The sequence below is a fragment of the Daldinia decipiens genome (assembly GCF_022478715.1).
Source record: "Daldinia decipiens strain CBS 113046 unplaced genomic scaffold F4813scaffold_54, whole genome shotgun sequence".
Taxonomy (NCBI): domain Eukaryota; kingdom Fungi; phylum Ascomycota; class Sordariomycetes; order Xylariales; family Hypoxylaceae; genus Daldinia; species Daldinia decipiens.
This window is the reverse complement of record NW_026054597.1, coordinates 26,818-47,673: the sequence shown is the minus strand read 5'-3', so window position 1 is coordinate 47,673 and position 20,856 is coordinate 26,818. Positions and strand designations below refer to the sequence as shown.

Genomic DNA, 20,856 nt, shown 5'->3' with positions numbered 1-20,856 from the left:
CGTGTCCCTCCTGCTTGTATGTACAATCGGATCTCTATCTAGCCGTGGGGCTAACCAAAATTGGAATAAGCGATAAGCTTGTCGAACCCACCTAACCTTACCCAAGTTAACCCAAAGTTCCCCAAGCTTGACAAGCTCACAAGCTGACAAGCTACCCCCCCCCAGTTCAATTTGTAATTCCTCCAGAAAGCTCCAGTTGCAGCTCCAGCTTCCAGCTTACAACTTACAACTTGCCAACTCTATACACCGTCTCTTTCGCTCACAAGCACCACCCCCATGAAGAGCTCATAATGACTCCTCATGCGGGGTTCGACGCCGAACAGATTAGAGACAAGGCTCGAAAGGACCTTCTTTATCTTCTCGAAGGCGTAAGTAAGGCTGCCTTAATCCTCTGCCATCTTGTTTGGACAATCGGGAATAACACGACTACTTAGGTTCGCGGGAAGAAGAATCTCGTCATCGAGCGTAGCTTGGCTGGCCCAATCGGTGTCGTAGTCAAGGTATCAACCCTACAAGATTATGGCGTAGACAAGTTCTTCATTCTCGAAAATAAGAATGCCGATACGAGCCAACGCAATGTCGTGTTTATGGCACGAGGGGAGTCTGCCCGCCACGCTCAATCCATAGCAGGTTCGTCGTCTCCCTCATACTCATCCTCGCTCTCATCCTCCGACACCTCTCTCAATGTCGAAGAAGCACGGGCTCTCAATAGGCACCATAGAGTTATTTTCCAATTCACGACACCTGTCAATATTGCCCCAAGATGAGAATCTTATGAGCACGGCCTATAGTGTCTTCGCTAGAGTCAATGCGCAAGACGCCATCGTAAAATACTGACATTTAGTACAGAGCATATCAAGCGGCTACAACGCGAAAGTCAGACCGGCCACGAATTCCACATCTTCTGGGTACCCCGCCGTACTCTAGTATCTGATAAGCTCTTAGAGGAAGCCGGTGTGTTGGGTGATGTGAACATTGCAGAGCTCCCGTTGTATTTCTTCCCGCTTGAGCGAGATGTCCTATCCCTAGAGCTCGGCGACTCTTTTAGGGATCTTTTTCTGTTCAAAGATACAACACCAACATTTCTGATGGCGAGAGCCTTGATGGGAATTCAATCTAAACATGGACTATTTCCGCGCGTCATTGGAAAGGGCGACAATGCGAAGCGCGTGGCGGAATTACTCACCAGAATGCGACAGGAGATGCTGGCTGGGGAAGATGCGAGCGAAAATACCCGGTCTGGGCTTACACCAAGCAACACGATAGAAAGTGTGATATTGATTGACCGCGAAGTCGATTTCGTTACGCCCTTACTTACGCAACTGACATACGAAGGGCTGATTGATGAGGTCTGGGGGATTCAGAATAATCAAGCTGATATTGATTCTACTATCGTGGGAGCTCCGCCACAACCCATATCTCAGAGCGCGTCTACTCCGACGGCTAATGCCCCTTCGAGGAAGCGTAAAATACAACTGGACTCTGCAGATAAACTTTACGACGGACTCCGCGATGCAAACTTCGCAATTGTTGGTACACTACTCAACAAGGTTGCACGGAGGTTGCAAAGCGACTATGATAGCCGCCATGCATCTAGGACAACCGCGGAGCTTAAAGACTTTGTGAAAAAGTTACCCGGCTATCAAACAGAGCATCAGAGCTTGAAAATACATACTGGACTTGCTGAGGAGATTATGAAACATACACGAGCAGATCAATTCAGTCGCATGCTAGAAGTCCAACAGAACCTAGCCGCGGGTGCCGACCCCAGTTCCCAATTTGAGGCCATTGAAGAGTTAATCGCAAGAGATGTGCCGTTGCAAGAGATACTGAGGCTCTTATGCGTGTATTCATGCATATCCGGTGGTATCAAAGCAAAAGACTTTGATCATTTTAGGCGTTTGATATTAGAAGGCTACGGGTACCAACATTTCTTAACCTTAGTTAACTTAGAAAAGCTGCAGCTATTTTTATCTCGGGCTTCGCCTATGGCAAGCATGATACCTATGCCCGGCTCGGGGACGACAACCGGAACTAAGACAAACTACGCCTACTTACGCAAGCAGCTTCGTTTAATCGTTGACGAAGTTAATGAGCACGACCCCAATGACATCGCATATGTATACAGCGGCTATGCACCTCTTTCGATCCGTCTCGTACAATGTATATTGCAGAAGCAATATCTCCTCTCCATTACACGTGGCAACGGGACGACTGGCGCAAGCACAGCTGCTAGTAGCGGTGCGCAAGGATGGCGAGGTTTCGATGAGGCTGTGAAGCATGCACGGGGCCAGACATTTGACGAGCTACAAAAGGGCGAAGACAAGGCAGTCAAAGCTCGAGCTCTATTATCTGGAGGGGGCGACAAGAAGACGGTGTTTGTTGTATTCGTGGGAGGAATAACATTTACCGAGATCGCTGCGCTGCGATTTATCGCAAAAAAGGAAGAAGGTCGGTATCGTGTTTACCCCTTCGATATGTCCCTTCAGATCAACTAACAATGTTTTTAGGTAGGAGGAATATTGTAATCTGCACGACTTCAATCATTAGCGGGAATAAGATGATGGATGCTGCGGTAGAGAAGAAGTCCTTTGCGAAGGAGCCACCTAAGCCGGCTGCTGCTTCGTCTACGGCCCAGTAATACAATTATTTCCCGCGTGTCAAATCCACCAAGGTGGCAGCAGCCGTATCCGGCGTACGATACGATCATACGGGAAGAATGGCTCTGATTTATGTATACATAATATATATATATATAATAGCTGGGTCCAACGAGTAGGGGGATAATGAATGGTACCTATGCTTGGCAAGGTGAATGAGGGTTATTAAGATCTAGACCCGAGGGATACATATTAGCGGATGCGAATTGAGGACATATTCAGCATTGTACTTATTCTAACTATTATACGCATTGCTGGTTTATAGACGTGATACGACACTAGGCAACGATACCGGGTGACTACGAATAGGTACCTAAGGTCAATTGTTGAAGATGAGTGAATCTGTAGATCAACAATTTTAGATGACGATTTTATGTTAATATGTACACAGAAGACTCTAGGGGATCACGTGCAGTAGCGGCGGGGAGCACGGAGCACTCTCCCCAAAAGACCAAAAATTGAAGTGGCAGAGTGGCAGAGTGGCAGAGTGGGCAAGGGTAGGTTTAGCGGCTAGCGCAAGATTAGGAGGAGCTTTCAGGCTTTCAGTATATGGCATTACTTATGCAGATTTGAATGTGTGTGTACATACATGTCTTAATACGCCAATGTCCATATCAATCTTATACTCTCCTCCCCCTTCGAGATTGGGTTATTAAAACCCGAGGGAGTCTCTCCAACGTCTATTAATGCAAAATAATACCTCTCGAATCATTGTAATAGGTTCCAATTGTTCAATCGTTTCGAGACCTAAACCAACAGCCAACAGCCAACAACCGATTATAATCGAGTCGAGATCTGCCTATGTTTCATAAGAGTACAGTACCGAGGCCCGCTTATTTTAACTGTGCGTGATCATTCGATCGATACTTTAATAAACCTCCAGATCTGATGAGGCAAGTCTTGTATGTCGACTAACAAGACTCTCTAGAGTCCGCAAGAGTCCACAAGAGTTCAAGGACCAAGCTGCCGACAACTTGCGGTAGTCAGCATGACATTTAAGTGTCAATTTCCTACAGCCATTCTAAAACGAGATACTTGATTATTCAATGGGAGTCTTGGCCAAACTCCCCATACACGAATCCCGGACGACCTCGCTCATACCCATATATCGATGCATGTGTATGTCTCTGGCCAACACGGAATCTGAGCTCGTCAGCTATGAGCAGCACTCAGAAGATCCTGCTGGAGGAGGGTAATTTTATAGGGTCGGGCCGTCTGATGGACTTAGAGGAATTGGACCATCATCTAGAATCAATACTTGCCTCTCCGGCTGATATCACGAGAACTCTTCCAGCATCTCTTCTTGCGGACTCCTTCAAATCATATAACCCTAAGCTATCTACCTCAAGAGACACCCCGAAGACAGAACCTGAAATAGTTGTTCGAATTGACGGCATGGACGTGTCTCCGGACAGTATGGCCTCTGCGCCTGTATCACGACAAGATCCCGCGTAAGTCTCTCATGTGATATATCCGTAATAATCACTCCTATCATAGTCTCGAAACTCCAGTATTATGTTTCCATATCCTAAACAGATAATAGGTCTCATCACAGTCAATCGCCGTCAATAAATTCCAAATTTTCAAAGGCTCACGAGAACTCTGGAAATTCATTCGGGTCATCAACTTCGACTATGTCAGATCAGTCAGAGTTGACATCTCCACCATTATCGTCACACTCAAGTAAAGCGACGACGCCGATTGACATGGATTCGTTACAAGAACCGCTGAGGACCCACATCGACAATAAAACCACCACTAAGACACAAAGACGCCCATTCGACGTGCGACCCCGAGTATCTATCCCGACAGACATCTCTCCACATGAGTATGCCAACCAATGCATAGCCGCAGCCGAGTCATCTCGACTAAATCCTTATGCTCTACATCAGGATGAGTACTTGATGTTGAGAAACCATATCAGTCATGCTCAGGTGACTACATATCTGAACATTCGAAACGGGGTCCTACGATTATGGTTGAATAACCCTCGAATCGGAGTTTCTCGTGAAGAAGCTATTGGGTGTGTCAAGGATCCAAGATGGTTCGACGCTGCAAGCGTATGCTACGACTGGCTCGTCCGATCAGGATATATCAACTTTGGCTGCGCAGAAGTTTCCTCGGCTCAGAAGCGGCCGACGAATGCCAAACCGAGCAAAAAGGGAAAGACAGTAGTTGTCATTGGCGCCGGGATGGCTGGCCTGGGGTGTGCGAGGCAATTAGAGAGCTTATTTGGCCAATATGATGAACAATTTCAGCACTCGGGAGAAGAAGCTCCGAGGATAATTGTCCTTGAGGGTCGAAACCGCCTAGGCGGTCGTGTGTACTCACGTGCACTCGATGGTAGCAAAAGTCAACATCTGATAGGATTTCAAGGCCGGCGGCATAGTGTAGAGTGTGGAGGCATGATTATCACTGGATTCGAGCGAGGTAATCCACTAAATATTCTAGTGAGAGGACAGATGGCCTTGCCTTATTATGCTTTACGACCTGACACTACCCTCTACGACGCCAATGGCAAGGCTGTGGACGATGTACGGGATCGCCTTGTCGAAAAGCTCTACAACGATTGCCTTGAACGAGTAAGCGACTATAAGTTTAAGAACCCGCCGTCCAAACTCATTGAAGGCAACAAGGACTTGATGGATGAAGGTCGAGATAGTTCAGCTGAAGGTCAAAAGACTATCGCTCAGGTCGAAGAGGCAACAGCCGCTCTCCCGCAAGCACCGCCGGTCTCAGAGCAGAGCCTAGGGCCCCAAATTAGTCTTGTCCCCGTCTCTACGGACCGAGCAACTGGTAGAACCCATGTTGAGCCGGGTACCCCAGCTACCCTCAAGGCAGCTTTTAAAGCGCGTCTGATGGGTTGGGCGCTTAAGGAACATGTGACCGAGGACTACGATCTGGACCTTGAGACAGCAGCTAAAGCTCCCGATGCCACCCTTGGCTCTGTCATGGACGAGGCAATTACGCAGTACAAGAATATTGTTGATCTTACACCTCAAGACTTTCGACTTATGAATTGGCACATAGCCAATCTCGAGTATAGCAACGCAACCAATTATAATCAACTGAGTATCGGAGGCTGGGATATCGATGCTGGTAACGAGTGGGAAGGTAAACACACAATGGTAATTGGTGGCTACCAAGATGTCGCATGGGGTCTGGCAAATATGCCTTCGCGACTAGACGTTCGGAAGAATACCAGCGTCAAACAAATATTCTACGATCCCGATGGACAAAGAACTGCACGTGTCGAATGTGAAGATGGCTCGAGCTTTGAGGCAGACTATGTGGTTTCCACAATTCCTCTCGGAGTTCTCAAACACGGCAGTGTTGAATTCAACCCTCCTCTACCACCTTCCAAAGCAGGCGCTATTAGTCGCCTAGGTTATGGTATCCTTAATAAAATTATTCTAGTTTACGCAGAAGCTTTTTGGGATACGAGCAGAGACATCTTCGGTTGCCTACGAAGTCCAAATTCTCGCCATAGCCTCAAGCAGTCTGAGTACACTTCACAGCGTGGGCGTTGCTTCCAGTGGTTTAACACGTCAAATACAAGCGGCATTCCAGTACTTATTGGGTTGATGGCTGGAGATGCTGGCTTTGATACTGAGCATTCTAACAATGATGAGCTCGTGGCTGAAGCTACCGAGGTCCTCCGAAGCGTATATGGTGCTAAAGTTCCCCAACCGATCCATTCGATCGTCACACGCTGGGGTTCTGATAAATTTGCCCGAGGGTCTTATTCCTCGGCCGGTCCTTCGATGCGCCCTGACGACTATCAAACGATGGCTAAATCAGTTGGCAACCTATTCTTTGCAGGCGAGCACACAACCGAAACTCACCCTGCTACAGTACATGGCGCATACCTATCTGGACTACGCGTAGCGTCGGAAGTAATCGATGCCATGATCGGCCAAATCGAGGTCCCCACTCCGCTAATACTACGGAAAGAGTCCGCATTCTCTTCCCAGGGGTTGAAGCGCAAGGAGCCTGGAGATGGTCTATCAGTCATATCTCACAAATCCAACAAACAGACTCGTATTGATGAATATGAAGCCGCCGCTTGGCGACATATCAAAGCGCAAATCGGGGAGCGACCTTGGCGACCCCAGAAAGTTGCGGGAAATGCCTACCTCCTATATAGTAAGGCATTCTTCGAGACGGCACGCAAGCGGTGTGCAGAGGGCCGCCGAGCTGGTAAGGGCAAGCCGGGTCCAAACGAAGTACGAGTCATGACAAGTAAGATGTGGAAGGAGGCGACTCCTGAAGATCGAAAGCCGTTTGAAGATCAAGCGTCCGATCAAAAGCAGAAGTATAATGAAGCATTAAAGGCCTGGGAGACCAAGGTCAAGGAGTGGGATCAGCGTTACCCCGTAGTAAGGGGCGAATACGAAAAAGACCATAAGCTCGTGTTCGAGGACGAGGGAAGCCCTGCCAGTGAGAGCGGAAGAGAACGGAGACGCGCCAAGGTCAGCAACTATGCTGAGAGTGAGGGAAGTGATATCGACATGGAGGAGTGAAACTCTAGAGCTAGGGTAATACGTCGGCTCCCCTTTCGATTACATACATACGTTAGGTACCTATACATAAACAAAACTATGGGGTGATACCTCGATTTAGAGGGGTAGGAGTTGTACAAAAAGATTTACTACGAGGCGCCGGTCCACCGGTAGGCGCGTATAGGGGTTAGGCACATTTACGTTGTCGTTGGCGTACGGGCTTTGCATCGGAAGTAGTCATAGGGGGCGTTAGGGCGGCTTGTGATGGTTCCTGAAGTACATAGTTGCTAAGGTCCAAGGGCTCTGCTAGAAGCCCGAAATACGTTTATTGCGATGCATTTATCATACATGTTTCTTTCTTGGGTGTGACTGTAATTTGTGTCTTTGACGTAAGTGGTGATGTGATATTGGTGACTTAAGCTAGATTATTATACCCACACAGTTTCTGCTGGAAACCTTTTTTAGACTTGTATTTCTCAACAGAAATAAAGTAAATAAGGGTATGGATTCGTGGTTTGTAGACTATTTGGCTATCGACCTTAGGGACAAGGAATCTGAGAAGTTGATAGCTCGTGATGCTGCCCTTGGCTAGGAAGCCGTCGGATATACTGACGAGCAAGTGATAACGCGAACCCTTATTAGATGGTCTAAGAAGGCGCTATATCATTTGCTGCGACTAGCCGTATGCTATTATTATCTTAACCTAGCGGCCAACAAAGAGGGTAGATAGATGTTGTATTTTAGGAAACTTGCATATAACCTACCTAGGTACCTGGTATCTAGCAGACTATAATTAGCAAAAGCTCTAACCTAGGAGATATATAGATTGCTCCTGTTGACTATAGGGCAAACATGTTGGAATAATGTCACAAACTCTGCTACACGTTTCTAAGTTTCCTAGAGCTAGTTCCATGGTCCCTTTGGTATAAAGTATGTAGGTACCTCTGTACGTAGTAACGTGGCGGGAGGGTGCTTCTGAATCTGTCATGGTTTGTTCGAGCATCTAAATTGATAATGGCAAACGGGCTTGTGGACCTAGGTTAGGGGCTTGTATGTGACGTGTCAGTTAAGACATGGCTCAGCTGGTTGATAATGTAGTGGTGTAATTATATCAACTAAACAGCCATAAACTCCAAAGCGTAGGGGGGAGGATAGATAGACAGCTCTACTTGATATGCTAGATGTCTTTTAAATTGCCTTTGTGTAGGTAGTTTGTCCAGGTGAGCTTGAAGCATGAGTGGTCGAAAATGATAGGAGGTACGTTGTCTATCTCTATATGATATGGTACTGGTAGTGATAGTCTACCTCCTCACTTTATTAATAGGGACGGTCGGTGTAGCTTAGGTGATTATACACTGCAGCTAACTCACGTAGAAAGCCTCCAAGCACTGCTTCAGGAGTAAGTTGATGTTTCAGTCAAATACAGAACTGCGTCACATAAAACAAAGAGGACAAAGAGGGCAAGTAAGGCTGAGGAACTAGTTCGTTGAATTGATACATCCAAGGCGACAGCGCCGAGGTTTTGCTTAGGGTACTTTGATACAAAGGGAAGATGCGATTGGATCATTCACCACCCCATCTATTTTTCTATCACCCGCTCTACATGTCCTCCGAGGCGGTGGCACCAGTGATGATTTCGACCAGTTCGCCTGTAATGACGGCTTGACGAGTTCGGTTGAAAAGAATCTGGTACTTGCTGATCATCTCGCCAGCGTTCTTGGAGGCGTTCTATGAAGAAGGTTAGAGGCGGGGGCTTGACAGTTTGATAAGGTTAAGTTTGACGGTCTAAACTTACATCCATAGCCTGTTGTCGGGCAGAGATCTCGCAGGCGTGTCCCTCGGCAAGAGCCCAGTAGAGAGAGTTAGCTAGGGCGTATTCCCGGAGGTTAGACAGAAGCTCCTCGTCAACCTCGAAGGCGGAGAAGTTGGGGGAGTTGGCAATGGCCTCCTCGGAGAAAGCCTCGATGATTATGGGTTCGTAGCTGGTAGCGTTGATGAACTTGTTGTGCACAATCTTGATGTCGGTGTAGTCAGTAGGAAGCTGCGTAACCTGGTCGGCGATGGCCTGGGCATCGGTGAAGGTCGGGATATCCTTTCCAATACTGGCGAAGCTGAGGACGATGTCCTTGGCGTTCGTACGGCTGAGCTGGGCCCTGGACTTCTCTCCGATGAGGATCAGGTCGGCAGGCTGGTCGCTGGCAGCTAGTCGTCGGCGCATAAAACGCGTGAGACCGGAGTGAACACCACCGCAGAGACCCTTGTCGGAGCTGCACACGATGTACAAGGTCTTCTTGCCCTCACCCTCGAGGGGCTTAGTCTCGGCGGATTCGAAGACTTCGTTTGAGGTCTGGCCGTACTTTCGCGAGTCGTTCATGACACGTTGGGCACGGGTCAACTTGGTGGAGGCCACGATCTTCATGGTGTTGGTGATCTTCTCGATGTTCTTGATAGACTTTAGACGACCTTCGATTTCTCGTAGGGTAGCGTAGCCAGCTGCTCCATTGTTGGCGGCACTGTACCAATTCAGCTATTAGTACGTCCTTCTTTCTAAAACTCTTATTCTTAGACGTGATCGGGGTGCATTTTGAGGGTAGTCGGCGAATTGCCTCATAATCCCACTTCAAGATCCGACGTACCGAGCAGGAATAGCCGCAGCTCCAGCTCTCAGAGCCGGTCGTGCTACCCTTGAAAGCATCTTGAAGAACTGGAGGGTGAGTCGTGTCCTGAGCCCTTAAATAAGGATTGATTGCGATGCGATGGGGAAGCGCAATCAATTGGTGACTCTGGGATCAATTATTTCGATGGAGGTTCGATTTGATCTCTTTTCCACCAAAAGCTTCTTTCCTCCAGTTCCCGACCGGGCCACACTTGCGCTTTCTCCCACGCCCGGAAATTTCTCGGCCCAGACGGAACCGCTTTGCCAAGCAAATTAAGCTACATGTACTTTGTATTTTTTTTCTGTCTTTCCCCAAGTGGACCTGGAAGCAGCAGGCTAGGTACATATGTACATACCTACATAGCTGGTAACTTCTTAGTGGTCCTTGCGTACGGTACAAGCAGCCACGATCCATACTCCATACGATACGATCCATACGTACCCAAGATGAATGTACTAATTCGGAAGCGACTCATCTCATGCAGCATATATTATATTATTATCTAATCATTCTTATACCCGCTCTAAGCCTTTTTGGGCTCTCTTTACCTGGTCCTGACCGGGTTCACTAACAATATTTTTTTTCCTTTACTTTCTACCACATGCAGAGCAGCCAGCAGCCAGCAGTCCAGCACGTAGCAACAGACCAGCCCGGCCGCAGCAGTAGGTAGGGCATTCTTGGATTCTTCCTACCCAGTCCCTACTCATCTCTTCTCCACTCATAAGGACAACACCTGGCCAATAGCATCCGCAGCGGACTCAACCTGTGGCTAATGGGCTAGACTTTCCAATGAAGCCTTCTTTTCCAAGTCCTCACACTCGTCGTCTCTGACTTTTCCCCTTCTAATCTCACCATCTCTCCCCCTTCCTCACTCTCGTTGCTTGTTTGTCCTCTTTATCTTATAGAATAGGGTGGTGCACTACGGTGTGGTCCACCCTTCCTACTATTCAATATCGCAAAATTTCACTTTATACCCATCTTTCGCGCTCTCTTTATTCGCACCTTTACCTGTCGAATCCTGAATTCTCACCCGAATCCCCTGCTAAGTCAACGCATCGCACTCGCGACTTCCCGACGTCGCGCGCCCAAAATGTCCGACTCTGACGATGATATGCCTCTGGCTCGCACCAACGGCCACCGTAAGTTGACTTTTTTATTTTTTATTTTTTTATTACTTGTGACTGATCTAGGTTGTCTGTCGTACTGGTGTCACTTGCCTTGCGCCGTCCTATCATACCAAATTCATACTCCTTCATTCACTCGTCAAACTCGGACCTATCTACCTGCCTCTTTGGTTTCCCCCAGCCTCGCTTTTACTAACGCGCCTTCCGATGTTTTAGTCTCGACCTCGAGTAATTCCAAGACCGAAGGTAAAGCCATGAACCGCAGCGCTACCAAACCTAAACCTAAGCCTGCTCCTGTGTCCATTCGCAACGGCCCAGTCAACGATGCGTCTCCACAAACAAACGGCAATGGGAAGCGCAAGTCGAGAGCTTCTACCAACAACGTGAGCTACAAGGACGCGTCGGAGTCTGAAGATGGGCGATTGGTATGTTCGAATTTGTTTACACCAGAACCGTGCCGCAATATAGAAAAGTCCATACTAACCATCAAATTAGGCGAAGCGTCAAAGAAAAGTTGTTCCCGACGACTCCGACGATGAGATTCTCAGCAAGAGAAAGACTAAGCTACCACCCGCTGCGGATGAGACTGCTATGATGGAAGATTCGGACGATGACCAGCCGCTGAATGCTAAACTTGCTTCTAAGAGGAAGGCTATCGAGAAGAATGCTGAAAAGGAAGCAAAGGCCATCAATGCGAGCGCTTCCAAATCGAAGAAACCTACTCCAAAGAAGGCCGTCAAGGATGAGTCTGATGATGATGTACCCTTAGCAGGTACCAAGGGGAGAAAGCGACCATCCAACGGCGTCAATGGAAAAGGAAAGGCTAACGGCGTCAAGAAAGAAGAGTCTGATTCCGACTTGCCTATTCGCAAGAAGGCAAAGACCGCCCCTAGCAAGGCTAATGGGAAGGCTGAGAAGTCTACCCCAGCTAAGAAAACTCCAGCCAAGAAAGCCAAGAAGGAGGTGAGCGAAGAGCCAGCCGAAGGTGAAGATGAGGAAGCAGAGTACCGTTGGTGGGACGCCCCCAAGAAAGAGGATGACAGTGTCAAGTGGACTACTCTTGAGCACAATGGTGTTCTCTTCCCCCCGGCTTACGAGCCCCTTCCAAAAGACGTGAGACTCATTTACGACGGCACTCCAGTAAATCTTCATGTTGAAGCTGAGGAAGTTGCTGGTTTTTTCGGATCGATGCTCAACTCAACCCACAACGTAGAGAATCCTACCTTCCAAAAGAATTTCTTCAGCGATTTCAAGGAGGTGCTAGACAAAACAGGTGGAGCAACAGATCGAAAAGGCAACAAGGTCAACATCAAAGAGTTTTCCAAGCTAGACTTCAAACCCATCTTTGAATATTATCATGCCAAGAACGAGGCGAAGAAGGCTCGCCCGACTGCCGAAAAGAAGGCGGAGAAGGCGGAGAGGGATAAGGCTGAAGCCCCGTATATGTACTGCAAATGGGATGGCCGCAAAGAAAAAGTCGGCAACTTCCGAGTCGAACCACCCGGGCTATTCCGTGGTCGTGGCGAGCATCCTAAGACAGGTAAAGTCAAGAAACGAGTTATGCCTGAACAAATTATCATCAACATCGGCAAGAACGCAAAGGTCCCGGTTCCACCTGAGGGCCACAAATGGAAGGCTGTTCAGCACGACAACAAAGCCACATGGCTAGCAATGTGGCAAGAAAACATCAATGGTTCATACAAGTATGTCATGCTCGGTGCGACCAGTGCTGTCAAGGGCCAGAGTGACTTCAAGAAATTCGAAAAAGCTCGAGAGTTGAAGAAGCACATCGCAAGGATCCGCAAGGACTATACGAAGGATCTGAAGGCAGAAGCCATGGCCGACCGTCAGCGAGCCACAGCTGTGTACCTAATTGACAAGTTTGCTCTGAGAGCTGGTAACGAAAAAGACACCGAGAACGAGGCCGAGACAGTGGGTTGTTGTTCGCTCAAATACGAACACGTCACCCTCCAAGAACCCAATATCGTCATTTTCGATTTCTTGGGTAAAGACAGTATTAGATTCTACGATCAGGTCACGGTTGACCGACAGGTGTTTAAGAATCTTAGAGTATTCAAGAAGCCACCGAAGAAGGAGGGCGATGATATCTTTGATCGCCTAACAACTGCGCAGCTGAACAAGCACCTTTCCTCTTATATGGCAGGTTTGACAGCGAAGGTCTTCCGTACATATAATGCTTCTTACACCATGGCGAACCTACTCAGGGACTTGAAGGTCTCAGATTCTACCATGGCAGAGAAGATCAAACTATACAACGATTGCAACCGGGAGGTTGCTATTCTTTGTAACCATAAGCGGACTGTCGGTGCAAGCCATGAAGCACAGATGGAAAAGCTTGGCGATCGTATCAAGGGCCTTAAGTATCAAAAGTGGCGAAACAAGATGATGCTACTGGATGTAGACCCTAAGCTGAAGAAGAAGAAGGCCGTTGATTTCTTCGAAATGGACTCGGATCTCAACGAAGCGTGGATCCTAGAGCATCAGAACTTTCTAGTCGAAGAGCAGCGAACGAAGATTCAAAGGAAGTTTGAGAAAGACAACCAGAAGCGCCAGGAGGATGGCGAGAAGCCGTTCCCTGATAAGGAGCTCAAGGAGCGTCTCCAAGCTGCGGATGAACTAGCGAAGAAATTCAAGAAAGAGAACAAGACTAAGAAGGTAGAAGCCGAAGGAAGAGGTCCGACCGTTGAGAAGATTGAAAGCAACATCCAGAAGATAGAAGAACGCATTAGAACCCTGGAGCTTCAAGCTGCCGACCGTGACGGTAACAAGGAGGTTGCTCTCGGCACTTCCAAGATCGTAAGTTATATTAGAGACATGCTTTGACTAAAGTGGATGCTAATTTGGTGTCTAGAACTACATCGATCCCCGTCTCACCGTTGTCTTTGCTAAGAAGTTTGACGTTCCTATTGAGAAGTTCTTCTCCAAGACTCTGCGTGAGAAGTTCAACTGGGCTATCAAGTCGATAGAGGACGACGATCACTGGGAATTTTAAAGCCACGGGCTACCTATCTATTCTTATTACTCTGGCGCATCATCAGTATATTTATTGTATAGTACACATCCCGCCAATGGCGCTCGATGGTTAGAGAGACCTAGAAAGGAGACAAGAGCCGGGGATGGAGGTCTCAGAAGCAGACCGGGGAAAGGAAGAAGGCGCAATGGTTTGTGAGAGGAGGCATAAAAACACTTCTACAGCATGATCGGACGAGCCAGGTACTTTAGCATGGCGCGGTGCATTCCGGGGGGTGCGAGTGTCGGGGTGGGTTCATGGACAATTCGATTTGTGTCGCTTCCACTAGAGTAATTCTAGACGGGCAGAAATACGATGCATTATTAATTTCCTCATTTTGGACCGATTTTGCGAAGTAGTGCCTATAAAATCATACGTAGGCTAGGTAGCTAGGATCCAATTATCTACCTACCTACCTACCTACCTAATTGTTACATGGGTATAGGTACTGAGAGGCTATTTGAAAAGGGTCTGTTGTAAAATACTGGTAGGCCAATATGGCTAACCTAGGTAGTATCTACGCAAGTAATAATAGCCTACCTATCCAGCCTTCTTCACGACCAGACGACTAGGCAGAACACGACAGAATCAATATATGCGCTTACTCGTTACACATCAGCTAGGCATCGACGAAGCGCCCGACCATACAGATTAATTCGATATATTGCATCTTTCACACCGCAGCAGCCCATACGTCATGCAAGCCACCCTGTGTCTGATTCGCCGGTAGAAGGTGCATTAGCTAGAGCCAGCTAGAGGTCTTCTGTTCCCGTCCATCCGTGTCCTCCTGTCTATGCGAATCATATGCGAATCCTATGCGGCTCAAGAAAGAAAAGAAAAAAGGAGTTCTTTTCGCAAGGCCTGCATGCATGCTATGCTACCGCTCAACTCTTTCCAAGGGTCCAACGGATATAAGCCTCTAACCTAGGCTGATAGGGTAGCTAGCTATGTAGATGGGTGTATGTAATGTAAGGTATCTAATCACACGCCTAGGTTAAGGGGGTAGGTAAGTAGGTATCACGACTCCAACTCCAACTCCAACAACAACTCCAACAACAGCCAGTACGTAAGTACCTAAGGTAATCTTCCCGAGCACAAATGCAAATTTCCTACCTAGTGGCCGTTAGCGGTAGCAAAGCTCTCGCGCACAGCAGCGCCGAAGCGCTCGATGGCGGCGTCCATAGCGGCCTCGGAGGCTGCGGCGAATGTGGTGCGGAAGAACAGGCCGCTGGGGGGCTGGTCGCGCTCGGCGCGGAACCAAGACCCGCGGATGGCGAGGACGCCCTTGTCGATGCACGAGTTGAAGATTTCTTCTTCGATCTCGAGGATGGATTTGGTTGAGGCTTGCGGGTGTTGCGTGTGGTCGACCTTGAGCCAGAGCTGGGGAGGTAGGAGGCGGGGTGTTAGTTACCTGCTAGGCAGTTCTGATCTAGAGGGATTGCGGTGTGAAAGAGAGAAGAATAGTAGTAAAAGGGAGGGAATAAGAAGAAAAAAAGGGGGGGGGGGGAGATAACTCACAAACATGCCCGCGGCCGGCGGAACCCAACTCACGATATCGCGAGGGAGATGCTTCTCGCACGCAGCCAGGATGGTGTCCCTTCGCCGCGTGTACTCGAGCCGCATGTGCATCAGCCACCTCACATATCCCTCGTGCCCCCACGTCTCGTCCACGAGCTTATACATGAGTACCTGGGCGAGCCCGCCGGGGCCCTGGCTGCAGCACTCGGCATGCCGGATATACCTCTCGACGATCTGCTCGCTGGCCGTAATCCAACCGACCCGCGACCCCGGGGAAACCACCTTGCTAAACGAGTCAAGCCGCATTACGCGCCCGTCCACGTCCATGCTGAGGAGGCTGGGGATTAAGTTGTCGAGGAATTCCTCGATGGTAGCCGGGGGCGCGACGGCGGGGGCGTTGGGCCCGGTGTACGGCTGCATCTGCAGGAAGTAGTACGGCTCGTCCTCGAGGATGTAGACGTCGTGCTTCTGGCACACGGCGTAGATATCGCGGCGGCGCTGTTCGCTCTGCGTTGCGCCGGTGGGGTTTTGTCCCGAGGGCACGGTGTACAGCAAGGTGGGTTTCCTAGCGCCTCTGGCTTTCTCGTCCCAGGACGATAGGATCTCGTCCATGTTCTCGGGTAACAGACCTTGTCCGTCTAGCCGCACGCCGAATACCTTGATTCCCAGGGGAGCCGTGGTCTCGAGCGCCGTCGAGAAGCTGTATTCTTCCGTGAGTATCGAGTCGCCTCTCGCGCGATCGCAGAACATCCTCAACGCTTGCTCGAGAGCCCCCGTGCTACCGATGGTCAGGGCACATCGCCAGTCCGAGTATGGCAGGTCGCGGTGGACAAGCTCGGTGTGCTCGGTGACCCAACGTAACAGCTGAGCGGAACCGACAGATTGGCCGTAGTTCATGGCGATAGACAGATCGTACACGCCACCGTTCTCGTTATTTGCAACATCATACTTGCCTATCTTGACGTCCTGACCCGACAAGGCCGTCTCTGCTTCAGTAAAGTGAGGCGGTGTAGGCACGTGCATGCTCAGGGAGTCGATGGGGAAGTTCTCCGCCGACGGCAGTCCGCCGCCGAGGGAGATGAGCCCGGGCTTCTTGAGGTGCTTGGCTGCTTGTTTGAGCACGCAGGCTTCCCGGGCAATGGACTCTTGGCTAAGACGGTCTGACGGGGGGTGTTAGAACCAAGACGTCATTGCCATATAAGCAAGAGAGGATAAGTTAACTCACGATCCCATCGTTTTGCTTTGGGCTTGTCGTGTGCTTGCTATACCGCAACATCCACACCAAACGTCAGCTAAACAACAACTCTAGCAAGTAAAATCGGATACGGCATGGGACAGGCAGGAAGACGGCGAGTTTCTTACAGGAGACTTGAACATGTCACTATCCGAATAGGACGCCGTGGGAGCATATAGCCTGCCTGCTCTTGCCCTCCGCTCCTTGATGCCATCGATCGTCAGCCGCTCGTGGGCCTGCTGGCCAGCAGCAGGATCCTTCTCCACCAACATCTTGCTTGCGATATTTGGAGACTGGCGGTGCCGGGAACTAGTAGAGAACAGGTACTTTCCAGGAGCCGGTACAAAGCGTCGATCCGAACGAACAAGTAACAACGACGAGAGGGTGCGATAGTAGTTGCAACTGAACCTTGCCATTATTTCCAGGAGCAAGAATTCTAAAGTACAAGATATATTACAGGCCCCAAGCTAATGATTACCTAAGAGACCCGAAAAAAAGTAGACCAGTGGTCGAAAAGTTGCTGTCATATTGCGGCTTTCCTTTGTTCACCGAATCACACGGGCCTCGGTGCGATAACGGGGGGCGATAACGGGGGACGATAGTGGGGCTCCGGCCGATTGTAGCCGGCCTTAAGTAACCAATGCCATTCTCCGGTTTATACCACCCATTGACGCTTTGGGTCATACGTAACTACTATAGTATTTCCATCTCGTAACTATCTCCAAAACCCAATACGAATACTAAGCTAATTCATCCATTACGTTATGATACTCATATTCCGACCTATATACATATGCTAAATAAACCATGGTTTCCTAGCTCATAATGCATGCGACGCCCTATGTACGATGCCCTGTCATATCTTATCTATAACGATCATCCATACCAAGTCTAGACTTTTGCTTGCTTGCTCCATTAATATGCCCTTTGCTTGCAGATACCAACGCCAGTGTTTCCCTATCCCGTGACCCGAGTCGATGTCTATTTTATTTCCATAGGCGCTTCTACCTATAATATTACAAATTGCTTGTAGTGAGCTATATGTGAGCAAGGAAAATCCGGAATAGATGGTACGTTGAGAAAGAAGGGTCCTTCTTGCATAAGTTAACGGATATTGGTTTAGTCTTTGCGACGGCGGCCCATATTCCGGTGCTTAGGTACCGAAAGACTCTGTGACGAGGCGGTGAATCTTTAACTACCTAGGCTGACACTGCAATTGGACTCTTTGAAGTGCAAATCCCGAAGAGGCAGTTGTCTTTGCATACGTACGGCCTTTCCGCCCTAGTCGCCGCGATAGCCTTCGAGTGGGCGGAATTGGGAGCCTTAGGTGCGTCGGACTGGGGTTAATAGGCTCGTATCGATTGGCTAGTTGATTTGCTGATAGACGGAACCGTAAACCTGCGCGGACACGTTCCCTAGCCCCTGGACTAAACCATGTCTATTCATCTGCAGTCTCCGGTTAAGGAGAACTTCCGACGCACCCGGTCGTAAAATGTAAAATCCCCTACTCATAAGAAGTCATTCTCATAATAACCCTTATTTTGCTTTTCGTCGTTTCTTACTCCGCTGTCTACCTCAGCGTAGTTGTCCAGCTGCAGTGCTTCAAGGCCAAAACCTTCGGCTACTCGCGAGGATAGCGCAGAGGGTGAAGATAAAGATGAAGTGGTACGTAGGGCCTAAGGAGTATACGTGTTAGTCTCATATCTAAGCGGCGGGGGTAAACTTATGAACATACGTAAGACAGTCGAACTTGATGGCACTATCTTCCCCTCCGAAGTCATAACCCAACCCTCGGGTAAGTTATTAGACGAGGTTGAACCCTGGTTATCTGAACCGCCTATGCCGCCGGCAGGAACATTAGCCGACCCGGTCGCGGTCGAACCGCTCGCAACCGCAGTGGTAGTAAGAGTGCCGGCGTTGCCCAAATTACCATTGACCTGGCCGCCGTCCGCCTTAATGGATTGCCACGAACCGGAAGTATCGCCGTAGGTATAAGAGTGGCCCGTGCTGTAGTCTGTCACCTTGACACTCTTTACGCTCATACTAAACGGCCCCTGGGAGTAGTCGGTAGGGCCGCGCGCCCAATCGATCGTGCCTTGGGGATTTTTAGAGTCGCCCCCCGACCATGCACCGAATTTAACCTGCATTGGCGTTTGTGGGTACTGGCCCTGTTCGGCTTCTGAAGCTTGGAGCGTCCGCACCACAGTTCCATCCACGGTCCAGACAATTCGATCACTTGTCCAATCGATCACATAGGTAACGAAACCGCCTTGGTTGTTTCCCATTTCATGAAACTGTCCGCGATTATAGGAAGCAGTTATCCCCTTGCCAAAATAGTTGGATTGTACCTCGGTCGAGCTAGCACCCAGCCATTCCCAGTCGATCTCGTCGAGGCAGTCGGATTGTAATACGAAGGAAGACACGATGCCGGCGCCGGGGGCAGCTTTCAAGCTAAGCTCGACTCGGCCGAACATGATGTAGAAGACAGAAGAAAGCTGCGGCGCATCGCCGCTCTGTCTAACCGTAAACGTTACGCCATCGGAGCCGTATGTGGGTTGACCGCCTGATGCGGTGAACGAGTTCACCTCTCCTTGGGTAAAGTCGACGTCTATGGCCATGCCAAGAGCGGTATCCGCGGGGCAGGCTAAGAGATGTAAGCCATTGAAGTGCTAACTTGGGAGACAAGAAATATTGACTTACTTGAAGTTAGAGGGTTGCATGATGTGTATGTCTGGGCTACACTCCGGCCTGAGAATAGCACGGAAGCCAGTATTGCGCATTTCCAAAAAGAAGCCGCCATGATAGCTGGGGCATGCATCTACAAGGATACGGGGATGGTGTATGTATTGGGGAGGAGAAACAGATGTTAGAACTCCGAGTCAACACTCGAGTTATTGGTTACACTGGTATAGAAAGTAGATCATAGGTGGTGCTATACAGTGATGCTCGGAATGATGCCTCAATGGTAACGGTGTATGTACGGTATTGTACGACGTTACTATGTATGCGCAAAGGGAGATTATCTTTTGCCAAAAGGGTAAAAGAAGGCTTCTACAGATTGCAGAAAATATGCAAGTGACTCAACTGGTATGGGCAAGAATAGCAATGGGAAGCAAGGGAGGCAAGGGAAGTTTAGAGAGCGATGAAAAAAGAAGAGAGATCCAACCACCCAATATATTCATGACCCACGTACATAAGATCATGGCAGCATGGCATGGCAGCATGGGTAACACTATGCCAATACATCGTCGTCATCTCCGACTGAAAAGAAATACGACAGATGTGAACGACACCTGCCAGAAAATGGAAGACAGTGGAACAGCAGGGCCTAGACCTTGAATACGAATGTACGAATGTGAATTATATGTACATAGTATGGTGCATGTGAGTCGGCCAAGGTGAGATGATTCTTTCTATGGTAGGTCAACTTTTGACCGCTGGCGTTGCGACGTTAAGATGCGACCAACGGTGTCCCACGCTAGAGTTGAACTGAGCTTAGTTGCCAAATAGCGCCAAGCCAAGTGGCTCATAAAAGCTGGTTTGGCCTAGCAAGGTGGACCCGACATATCCGGAACAGCTATGCCGGGATAAATCCATGAGGCTGGAGATGATTTTTTTTTTTTTAAAGGTGGCTGGAAAATGTCGGAAAGCAAGGCGCTTAGGACAATTTAATGGAAGGAACATGACGTACGAACTATATGTAAGTGGACCTTGAGTTTTATCGAGATCCGATAAAACTGATCCGATAAACTTGCTCCAACGTCACTTTATTATTCTCCATCAATCAAACCGAGTCTCAAGTCGCACTGACAATCTTCCTTTCAGTTCTACAGTTACCTCCACCCGTAGTCACAGTCCATGTGGAAAAGCAATTGAATAGTTAAGTGGACTATGATGTTCAGCCGCTAAGCAATCCAGCAACTATTTAACAATTCTCGCCCGCCCGGGTCCGGAAACGAAAATAATATTGATATTCCGCATTCGCCTGTTGTATAAACATGAGGAACTAAAACCCGAATGTCACCCTAAAATATGATAATGTTAACTGACATACAAATGTCTTCCCTTGATACTTGCATAACACCGTCCTTGGTATCAGCGAAATGGCCCGCAGAACTCCAAGTACTACA

The 20,856-nt window shown here is 48.9% G+C and overlaps 5 protein-coding genes across 5 annotated transcripts; 2 read left to right on the top strand and 3 right to left on the bottom strand.

Annotated features, from left to right (window-relative positions):
* Positions 1 to 290: 290 nt before the first annotated feature.
* Positions 291 to 7,183, top strand: F4813DRAFT_383544 (vacuolar protein sorting 33A-like protein; the record flags this gene model as incomplete). Its single annotated transcript, XM_049245957.1, has 8 exons — positions 291 to 368; positions 435 to 630; positions 850 to 2,451; positions 2,511 to 2,637; positions 3,944 to 4,111; positions 4,204 to 4,311; positions 4,345 to 4,660; positions 4,694 to 7,183. 8 exons carry the CDS (start codon positions 291 to 293, stop codon positions 7,181 to 7,183), a joined length of 5,085 nt encoding a protein of 1,694 aa, XP_049094997.1.
* A 1,341-nt stretch (positions 7,184 to 8,524) lies between these two features.
* F4813DRAFT_282616 (ATP synthase F1 gamma) lies at positions 8,525 to 10,080 on the bottom strand. The gene is made up of 3 exons (XM_049240508.1): positions 9,799 to 10,080; positions 8,958 to 9,675; positions 8,525 to 8,890 (listed from the first exon to the last, which is right to left on the bottom strand). The coding sequence occupies exons 1-3, from the start codon at positions 9,855 to 9,857 to the stop codon at positions 8,762 to 8,764; spliced, it is 906 nt and encodes a 301-aa protein (XP_049094996.1). The 5' UTR covers positions 9,858 to 10,080; the 3' UTR covers positions 8,525 to 8,761.
* A 617-nt stretch (positions 10,081 to 10,697) lies between these two features.
* Positions 10,698 to 14,549, top strand: F4813DRAFT_282569 (uncharacterized protein). The gene is made up of 4 exons (XM_049240507.1): positions 10,698 to 10,958; positions 11,160 to 11,368; positions 11,439 to 13,760; positions 13,816 to 14,549. Exons 1-4 carry the CDS (start codon positions 10,910 to 10,912, stop codon positions 13,954 to 13,956), a joined length of 2,721 nt encoding a protein of 906 aa, XP_049094995.1. The 5' UTR covers positions 10,698 to 10,909; the 3' UTR covers positions 13,957 to 14,549.
* Positions 14,438 to 17,706, bottom strand: F4813DRAFT_282484 (PLP-dependent transferase). The gene is made up of 4 exons (XM_049240506.1): positions 16,855 to 17,706; positions 16,718 to 16,754; positions 15,493 to 16,652; positions 14,438 to 15,354 (listed from the first exon to the last, which is right to left on the bottom strand). Exons 1-4 carry the CDS (start codon positions 17,140 to 17,142, stop codon positions 15,088 to 15,090), a joined length of 1,752 nt encoding a protein of 583 aa, XP_049094994.1. The 5' UTR covers positions 17,143 to 17,706; the 3' UTR covers positions 14,438 to 15,087.
* Positions 17,707 to 18,328: 622 nt separating this feature from the next.
* Positions 18,329 to 19,526, bottom strand: F4813DRAFT_394059 (glycoside hydrolase family 16 protein; the record flags this gene model as incomplete). The annotated part of the gene is made up of 3 exons (XM_049247513.1): positions 18,329 to 18,402; positions 18,462 to 19,370; positions 19,427 to 19,526. The coding sequence occupies 3 exons, from the start codon at positions 19,524 to 19,526 to the stop codon at positions 18,329 to 18,331; spliced, it is 1,083 nt and encodes a 360-aa protein (XP_049094993.1).
* Positions 19,527 to 20,856: the final 1,330 nt, after the last annotated feature.